At 37.5% G+C, this 10,740-nt stretch overlaps 1 protein-coding gene across 3 annotated transcripts in view; it reads right to left on the bottom strand.

The window, feature by feature from the left end:
* The window catches only part of LOC137628455 (charged multivesicular body protein 4b-like), a 14,708-nt gene extending 11,617 nt beyond the window's left edge, over window positions 1-3,091 (bottom strand). For all 3 annotated transcript variants that reach the window (XM_068359607.1, XM_068359605.1, XM_068359606.1), the window contains exons 1-2: window positions 2,959-3,091; window positions 633-794 (exon numbers count right to left, since the gene is read on the bottom strand). In XM_068359607.1, coding sequence (XP_068215708.1) covers window positions 633-794; window positions 2,959-2,983 — 187 coding nt within the window. In that variant the 5' untranslated portion in view covers window positions 2,984-3,091. The remainder of the gene's footprint in view (window positions 1-632; window positions 795-2,958) is intronic.
* Window positions 3,092-10,740: the final 7,649 nt, after the last annotated feature.

The raw sequence follows: 10,740 nt of genomic DNA, 5'->3' as shown, positions 1-10,740 counted from the left end.
CACACGCATATATATATTTATATATATATATATATATATATATATATATATATATATATACATACCTGTATATATATATATATATATATATATATACATATTTTTATATATATTATTATTTTGCTAAGCTACAACCCAAATTGGAAAAGCAGGATGCCATAAGCCCAGGGATCTCCAACAGGGAAAATAGCCCAGTGAGGAAAGGAAACAAGGAAAAATAAAATATTTTAAGAACAGTAACATTAAAATAAATATTTCATATATAAACTTTCGATAACTTAACAAAACAAGAGGAAGAGAAATTAGATAGAATAGTGTGCCCGAGTGTACCCTCAAGTAAGAGAACTCTAACCCAGTATATATATATATATATATATATATATATATATATATATATATATATATATATATATTTACCCATGCCCTTAAAATCATATAAATTTGTCATTAATTTTTTTTTTCCATTTCAACCAAAATCAATCTTTAAAAAAGAACAAATAATAAATGATCTCTTCATTGCTTGTTTCTCAATACGCAAATAGGACGAGAGAGAGAGAGAGAGAGAGAGAGAGAGAGAGAGAGAGAGAGAGAGAGAGAGAGAGAGATAAAATAAAATCAAGTCTAAAACTCACCTCTCTTATTTTTGGTGGCATTTTGCTTAGCTGTGGCGACCTCCTTCTCAACTTTGCTTTCCAAATATTCCTGCTTTTTGATCAACAACTCTTCTGTGTCTCTGAGTTTGTTGATGGCATCGCCTGTCGTAGGAGCTCCATGTTTGTCCTTCTTCTTGTGTCCTGTGGACAAGAGAGAGAACATTTGTCATGAAAAGCTGACACTCTTACAGGCTATTTTGTGAACAGGATTTCGGGCCGTACAAAGCCAACTTAATATAGATACAGAGACAATGAATATTTTAAGATAAAAGTATACCCTTGCATCATTCAGTGGTAATAATCTAAAGTTTTAAAGGTTGCTCATGAATATCGTTGTTGCCAGATATGGGAATTTATCCCTAGATTTGGGGATTTTGGGTGTCTGATGGGGTATTCTGCACAAATTTCTATGAAGACGAAACTAAGATGAGTAAACCTTTATATTGTTGCAATTAGTTTACTTGCACTTACTTGAATTATAGTGAGTAATTTCTATATTAGTAAAGCCTTCCTCATCAGAAAATAATATATATTTGTGGAAATGAGGATTTTTGGGTTCTTTTGGGAATTTTTTATCATGAGTTTTGGGGATTTTTAGACTAACCCATCTGGCAACATTTCTCATGATTGTCACAGGCAATGGACAATGACAATGGCCTACCAGGACATTACCCTTGAGACTGGTCATCTATACATATGATCAGAGCCTAAGCCCACTCTCCACCCTAGCTAGGACCAGGTATTGTGTGATGACTGATCAGATAGACGTATAAGCTTCCCCTAACTGAAAAGAAACTATTAACATGAACAGATTTCGATTCCCAGTCCAGCAGATTGCTAGACAGAGAGATTTCCAATAGGCTATCATAACCCTAGGTTAGATTCAGTAAGTTAGGTTAGGGGAGAAAGTCAGGTTTTGATGTTTATTAACAATTGCATAGTTAAAGATTTGTGCATTTTGAAATAATTAAGCCAGTTGATGTGTGACCATAATGATTTTGAATGATGGTTTACAATCCTAAGTTGGAAATTCTCAAATAATTAAGTTTATAAATTCACATAATGCCACTGAGCTCTTAGTGTCTATATTTTTCTATTTTCCTAAATCAGTCCATATATTAATCTATTTCATTTAGATTGTATTCCTTTCAACTTTATTTTTATCTCTTTAAATACTGTATAAGATAAATTAAGAATGATTTATAAATTGATTCTTTCAGTGTCTTAGGATGGTACCGAATGACTACCGTTCGTAGTGTATGGTCTATACTGTATAATCTAATCTATTTAACATCACTAATTCGTAGTGATTACATCGCTCCTAGAACTGTTTTTTCTTCATTTTTTTTTCACTTCAAACCTAACTTATTTTCTCACTTTTACATGAACCCAGCACAACTACCCTTCTGCCATCCTGAAAGCCATGAAAGTTACTGAAGGACCACTTCTGTATGAGCATTTCCTTAACTTCTAAAGGTCTGATGAGTTCAGACTATTAACTTTTTTCCTTGATTAGGTTGTATGTTAGCGTCAACTGAGATGTTGGCACAAAATAATTCACCTGTAAATCATTATGTGAACTGGTTTCTCCTTTGCTATTGAATAAACCTATTTAGTGTAAAAATTTTAATCTTTAGAAGGGGTAAAAAAATTGGAAAATACTGTAGCTTTTGAATATAACATAACAAATATCTACTCTCATTACATGGGGTTCACACACCTTACATGTTAAGTAATTCCTCTTCATATTTACATATATTGCATCCATTTTTCTCAATATTACAATATCAAGTCTTTCTCTAAAGATATTTATTGCCCCATTTCTAGAACTTCTTAGTTACTAATAAAAGTATGGGTATTAATATCTCGCCCTTCATTTTTGTATTTTCCTGTGTTATATCTAACAAGACATAAGGTATCTAATCTCCTGGGTTATGGTCATGGACTACACCATTATTCAGTGGAATAAAAATGTCACGTCAATCTACTTTTACAGCATTTCCTATCAAAAGTATCAAGTCAAACTTGACCACTTATTTTTATAAGGAGATATATGCCTAGTGCATCTAAACTTTTGCAATTTACAGTACAAGTTGTTCTATCATGTGCTTATTAATTACAGTAATAATTTCTAATGAGACAATAGCATGGTGCATTCTGTAAATATTTTTAGTTCATCTTATCCACTTAATTTTGGGATCAAGTTTATCTTGTGACAATAATTTCAGTCACTTTTCCAAAACACGTATGAAAGAACTCAATCAAGTAATGAAGAGTTCAACAAATAAATAGAGATATATCGTACCTAACTTTTTCCGGAAGAGACTCATAATCCAACGAGTATTTTATGTGTATAAATCTTTGTTGAAGAAACGGATGACACAGCCTGTTAGTCTAGAGACGGTAGCGCCTCGTTCAGAGCCGATTTTATCTCTTGCATCTACTTACTGATACTCTAGATAAGGCATGATAAGATAGTTATTATCACAAGACTTAATTTCTCATAATTTTCTTTTTTCATATTTCATGAACAGATTTGTTCACTTTTGTTTTGCAAGATGCGAAGCCTTTGAAGTCCCTTCACGAATTTATATTAGTTTAATCGTGACCTACCAGTCAGCAAGTTGTACATGAAAAATTTAGATTTCTTGGCATTTTGTGGTCAAAGTGTTATGGGATCCCCAAGGACTCTACTGTTAGAGCTAGAACAAGGAACTTAGTATGTCAGTGTTTTTGGTAAATTCATAAAGTCAGGTAAAGGATTCAATTATTGTGCTTTTGTTTCCCTTATCTCATTGCAATCTGCCTGTTATATTTAAACAACAATCTAAGTTGATGCTACCTTGTCCTTTAGGTACACATTAACAAACATTATCTCACATAATCCATATGGATGTAAATCTTAACATGTGTAATATATATATATATATATATATATATATATATATATATATATATATATATATATATATATATATATATAATTACATGTTTAAAACACATGACCTAAGAGGTCACTATGGAAGTAGGAGAGTGTGAGAAATGCCATAGTCATGTCATAAACAGGATGCGAATGCCAAACCTCAGCAATGTAACATTTTTCATGAAGAGTAAACACAACCAAGCCGTGAGAAAGAGTTGTCTCTCGAACTGAACCAAGTACCTTCCGGTATTAATGTTGTGTTTACAATAAATCATTAATTGCTGAAATAACTAATTAGACTTTAACATCAATATGGATATTTGTAGTAGTTCTTACTTAGATGTCATACGAAATGGTCATCCGACCAAACCATCTATACTCCTGTGATGGAGATGTTAATAACTGTTTTTAAAGAATAAACTATTTTAAAGTTAACTTACCTAGACTTACTTGAAGATGTAACATACCAAGTCTAATATACAACACATTGAAGATGACATTTGATGGGAACCCGAATGTGTGTTAATAACAGTATCACACCAATACATGTACCATAAGTAGTAGGTTAGCCAATGCACTAGCCACCCATCGAAATACTACCACTAAAGTGTTATTAGGTCCTTTGACTGTCTAGGTAGCACTACATTGGATCCTTCTCTGGTTACAGCTAATTATTCTTTTGCTTATACATACAATAAATAGTCTGGCCTATTCTGTACACAATCTCCTCTTTCCTCATACACCTGACAAGACTAAGATAATTGAAAAAATGTTCTTCACTCAAGGGGTTAACTACTGCATTGTAATTGTTCAATGGCTGCTTTCCACTTGGTAAAGGTAGATGAGACTCTTTACCAATGGTAAGCAGTTCTTCTAGGAGGACAATACAAAATCAAACTATTGTTCTCTGGTCTTGGGTAGTGCCATAGCCTCTGTACCATGGTGTCACGGACAAATATGTTATTTGAAACAAAAGCCAAACATGTAAAGTAAATGCACAGGAAGTAGGGCGGATATTGCCGAGCTATCACCGTGTCTCCCTGATCCATGGGTTTTGTGGGAAGCAGTTCGAGCCACTTTCATTATTGCTTGGTTTGTGATGACCCAAGCACACGTGTACTGAATCTGTTTCCATGTCAAAAGGTACACCGGAGAGAGGGGATGCAGTGAGAACCAGTATGGTGCGGTTATATCACCTGCCACTGCTACCCTTAGGTGAGACAAGCCTCAAAACCCCCCAGCAATATAGGGGAAATAAGAACACCCAAATCAAGTCAGTCAAAGGCCAGTTACGTTTGAGTCTTATTTGTGAGTGGGCAACCCTCACTAGGCCACCGGCTATGGTAAACCTACCTCAACCATGGCAGATGTCCATACGCCATAAGACGTCCAATAGTTTCTTTTAGTTGTAATGATTCGTAGTCATATAAATGTCTCCCCGAGTGTCTGCTCTCCCCATGAGTAATTATTGTATTAGTTAAAAGTTAGTTCCATTGTATTTGACTGATGAAATCCTTTAAGAGCCACCGAGAAACTTATAATTCTTCTGTTATGTAATATCAAGATTTAAAGTTCTATTTCACTCGCTTTGAAGAAGATTTATGCTCATTTTTTTTGTCAAAAATTAACTTAGACAATAAATCCTCTTACAACGTAACAATCGTCTAATTCACCACCTCCAATCATGTATTATTATATAGTACCCATGCTATGTGACAATGGTCTTCCACAGTGTTGTAGAATTCTCTTGCTTGAAGGTACACTCAGGCAAACTATTCTATGTTTCCTTATTTCCTATCCTCACTGGGCTATTTTCCCTGTTGGAGCCCTTGCGCTTCTAGCATCCTGCTTTTCCAACTAGGGTTGTAGTTTAGTTAGTACATACATACATATACCAAGGCACTTCCCCCAATTTTGGGGGGTAGCCGACATCAAACAAATTAAACAAAAAAGGGGACCTCTCCTCTCTACGTTCCTCCCAGCCTGACAAGGGACTCAACCGAGTTCGGCTGGTACTGCTAGGGTGCCACAGCCCACCCTCCCCCGTTATCCACCACAGATGAAGCTTCATAACGCTGAATCCCCTACTGCTGCTACCTCCACGGTCATCCAAGGCACCGGAGGAAGCAGCAGGGCCTACCGAAACTGCGTCACAATCACTCACCATTCATTCCTATTTCTAGCACGCTCTCTTGCCTCTCACATCTATCCTCCTATCATCCAGAACTTCCTTCACTCCATCTATCCACCCAAACCTTGGCCTTCCGCTTGTACTTCTCCCATCAACTCTTGCATTTATCACCTTCTTTAGCCGACAGCTATTTTCCATTCTCTCAACATGGCCAAACCACCTCAACACATTCATATCCACTCTAGCTGCTAACTCATTTCTTACACCCGTTCTCACCCTCACTACTTCGTTCCTAACCCTATCTACTCGAGATACACCAGCCATACTCCTTTATCTCAATCACATTCACTTTCTGTCTCTCCGTCACTTTCATTCCTCACAACTCGGATCCACACATCACAGTTGGTACAATCACTTTCTCATACAGAACTCTCTTTATATTCATGCCTAACCCTCTATTCTTTACCACTCCCTTCACTGCCCCCAACACTTTGCATCCTTCATTCACTCTCTGATGTACGTCTGCTTCCACTCCACCATTTGCTGCAACAACAGTCTCCAAGTACTTAAACTGATCCACCTCCTCAAGTAACTCTCCATTCAACGTGATATTCAACCTCACACCACCTTCCCTTCTCGTACATCTCATAACCTTACTCTTACCCACATTAACTCTCAACTTCCTTCTCTCACACACCCTTCCAAATTCTGTCACTACAGTGAAGCCTCGCTACTTCGCGGTTCGACCATCGCGGATTCACCACTTCGCGGGTTTTTTCCATAACCCATATATATATATACATATCGCGGATTTTCCGGAAATTTCGAAAATACCGCGAAATCTGAAGACCCCCAAATACGATATTTCGTTACCTGTAATTCCATTAATACTGTAATTAGTAATATCTGCTCTTACTGATTGTTCATTGCATTACATATGATATATAATTCAGCACAGAAAGAAATAAAACACGAAAAGAGAATGTGATCATACGATAATACAGTACTGTATACAGTACGTAGTAAAATTAAATCGAACATGAAACGCAAATCAGATGCAGTCATACCATATTAGAATGGTGTAAGGCTGCTGATGGCTACTATACTACAAATGTAATGGATGTGCATCTTTTCCATGATTCTTTTGTATGTATACGTACGTAGTACTGCATCCAATAATATTCTTTGTTGCAAAAATCACATTTCGAATAAGCGTACGAGAGAGAGAGAGAGAGAGAGAGAGAGAGAGAGAGAGAGAGAGAGAGAGAGAGAGAGAGAGACATCCTACAAAAGAATAAAATAGCATACGTAAAGTTATTACGTGTATTATTATTGTTATTATTATTATTGTTGTTGTTGTTAATAAAATTATTATTGTTATTATTATTATCATTATTATTATTATTATTACTGTATTATTATCATACGATAATTCAGTACTGTATACAGTACGTAGTAAAATTAAATCGAACATGAAACGCAAATCAGATGCAGTCATACAATATTAGAATGGTGTAAGGCTGCTGATGGCTACTACTGTACTACAAATGTAATGGATGTGCTTCTTTTCCATGAATCTTTTGTATGTATACGTACGTAGTACTGCATCCAATAATATTCTTTGTTGCAAAAATCACATTTCGAATAAGCGTACGAGAGAGAGAGAGAGAGAGAGAGAGAGAGAGAGAGAGAGAGAGAGAGAGAGAGAGACACACACATCCTACAAAAAAATAAAATAGCATACGTAAAGCTATTATTATTATTGTTATTATTATTATTATTGTTGTTGTTGTTAATAAAATTATGATTGTTATTATTATTATCATTATTATTATTATTATTATTACAGTACTGTACTGTATTATTATCATTATTTATTATTATTATTATTAATACTGTACGTACGGTATGCGCGGGGTAGCTTGTACTTTGAGTTGGTAACCTACGCATCATATACTGTAAGACGGGTTGTGATTGGTTCAAGCGCTGATAGATGACGAATCAGAACTCAAGTTTTGTTATCTAGCCTGTGATTGGTGTTTTGCCCGCATCTCCAGCTTCCAGCATCTAGGTTCTCGCGGGCCCGGGTCGTCCACATTCTCTTACCGCGTATCGCTGAGTAGACGTTCTTAAGTTTGTGAAGTTTAATCTGTGCTGTGTGCGACCTTTTTAAGTTGAACTTTTTGTCAAATCCTACTGTACAATGCCTCCCAAGCGTTCTGCTTCTACTAAGGCTGGTAGTGAGCCTAAACGCCACCGAAGGATGATGACGATTGCTGAGAAGGTTACGCTTCTCGATATGTTAAAAGACGGTAGAAGTTACGCGGCCACGGCGCGCCATTTTGGAATCAACGAATCTACTGTTCGCTATATCAAGAAGGACGAGGCGAACATTAGAAAGACGGCTGCAATCACCTTTAGCAGATCAGCGAAGCGAGTCGTTACAACGCGTAATAAAACGATCGTACGCATGGAAGGTGCTTTAGCTGTGTGGATTGCCGACTGCCGGAAGAAGAACATAGCCTTGGATACGAACACCATCCGAACAAAGGCTTTGAGCTTGTATCAGAATTTTGCTGCAAAGGAACCTCAAGACGACGACGGCAACCATGCTGAAGAAGATGATGATGCAGATGATCCTCAACCAGGGACATCCACTGATTCCCAGCCTCAGAAACAACGTTTTTCCGCCAGCAAAGGATGGTTCGCGAAGTTTCAGAAACGCTTCGCCCTGAAAAGCGTTTCCCTACATGGCGAGACTGCTTCAGGTGACACTGCCGCTGCTGAAACTTACGCGAACCAGACATTCAAGAATATTATCGCCGAAGGTGGATACAAGCCGGAACAAGTGTTTAATATGGATGAGACCGGCTTGTTTTGGAAGAGAATGCCGTCGCGAACTTTCCTGTTCAAAGAGGAAGCCAAAGCCTCTGGCTTTAAAGCATTCAAGGATTGCGTTACCCTCGTGATGTGTGGCAATGCTGCTGGATTTTTGCTAAAGCCGGGGCTTATTTATAAGTCGAAAAATCCTCGAGCTTTGAAAAATAAAAATAAGAATCTCCTTCCCGTGTACTGGATGCATAATTAAAAAGCATGGATTACGAAGATGCTGACCTCCAACTGGTTCCATCAGTGTTTTATCCCGCAAGTCAGCAAATATCTCTTAGAGAAGGGCTTGCCATTCAAGATCCTTCTCCTTATGGATAACGCTGGTGGACACGCAACTGACCTGTCGCATGAGGGCATTCAGGTTGAGTTCCTGCCACCCAACACCACGTCATTAATTCAACCGATGGACCAGGGGGTTATCAGGGCGTTCAAGGCCCTCTACACGAAGAATACCTTGGCGGACCTCGTTGCGTGTGTGGATGCTGCCCAAGATGATGAGGATGAAAATTTTAACTTGAAGGCGTACTGGCGGCAGTACACCATAGCCACGTGCCTGGATGAAACTCGCAACCGTGAATGCGAGCTGGAAGAAGTTGTGGCCCCAGATTGTTTACGACGACGAGGGATTTACACCTGCTGAAATCCAACACTCAGCAATACGCAAATCTGTGCAGTTGGCTGCCATAATTGGAGGTGACGGGTTTGGCGACATGACGACTGAAGACGTCGACGAGTTGTTGGACTGCCATTCCCAGCCCCTAACTGACGCAGACCTCGAAGACCTGACGAAATCGGCAAGCGAAGAAGAGAGTGAAACCCAGGAAGAGACCCAAGAAAATGTCGAAGAAACGGGCTTAACATTAGAACGGCTTGCCAAGGCCTGCAACCATGCGAAGGAGTTGAAAGAAATGTTGCAAGAGTGGGACGAGGATATGGTTCGGTCGATGCAATTCTGCAACAAGGTTGATGACATAATGACTCCCTATAAGATGCTCTTAGATCGAAAAAAGAAGCAGCGGCAACAACTTCCGATCACAATGTTCTTCCAGCCTCGCAAAAAAGGGCCAGTTCCTCCTGCTAGTATGCCTTCGGAAGAAATTGAAGAAGTTTCCCAGGAAGAAGTTGAAGAGGTGTCCCAGGAAAAGACACCTCCGTCTGAAGAGACGTAAAATACTACCTGGCTGCACAGTAGAACACATCATCAGCTTCATCATCATCATTTCTACTGTGCAGCAAATTCATCGCCATCATCATTCAAGTTTTTCTTGAACTTCTTTCGTGGTGAGTACAGTAACAATCTTTATTTTTTACTTTAATATTCTCACATTCTAATATTTGTGCCTGTTTTATAGTTTAGTACTGTATGCATTAAGTTAAAGGGAAGGTTTTAAAAGTCTACATGTTGTAACCTATCATATATTTTTTGTTTAAAATTTATATTTGTACTTACGTAAAACAATCTCTCTCTCTCTCTCTCTCTCTCTCTCTCTCTCTCTCTCTCTCTCTCTCTCTCTCTCTCTCGTAAATTGTTTTCCTGCTTTGCTACGTACAGTATGTACTGTATGATTTTATAAAGATACGGTAAATTATATTTGTACTAATAACATATTTTGTAAATGCTTTTACTGTAAATATCATTATTTATCACTTTCATCATGCGCGTTAAATGCCTTCTTTGTTCTGAGCGTGGTTGTTTATTGAGCGTACAGTACTTTATGACGCCGTCGTTTCAGGCGGCGTCATAAAGAAAAACATTTCATTTGGAAGTCCTAATAAAAATTAAGTACGTAAAACATTGGTAATAAAAAAATCAACATACTGTATAATCAATATAATCGATGCAAAAACTAACCTATACATATATGTGTACACTAAATGAGTTTGTTTCTTCATTATGATCAGAGATGAACGTAAACAAAACATTGGTTGCCATTTTTTATCGTGCTTTTTAGGTGTTTAGGAAACGCATGATATAAAATCGCCTTTAATATTTGTGCCTGTTTTAGTTTAGGGTGCTGTAGTACATGCATTAAGTGTTCTGTACATTAAAGGGTGGTTTGTTAACAGTACTACGTACAAGGGAAGGTTTTAAAAGTCCGAATATACATGTTAAATAAATAGGTAAATATGATGTCACTACTTCG

Source organism: Palaemon carinicauda, chromosome 36 (assembly GCF_036898095.1).
Source record: "Palaemon carinicauda isolate YSFRI2023 chromosome 36, ASM3689809v2, whole genome shotgun sequence".
Taxonomy (NCBI): Eukaryota; Metazoa; Arthropoda; class Malacostraca; order Decapoda; family Palaemonidae; genus Palaemon; species Palaemon carinicauda.
Note: the sequence above shows the minus strand (reverse complement) of the source record. Positions and strands in the feature narration are given on the sequence as shown.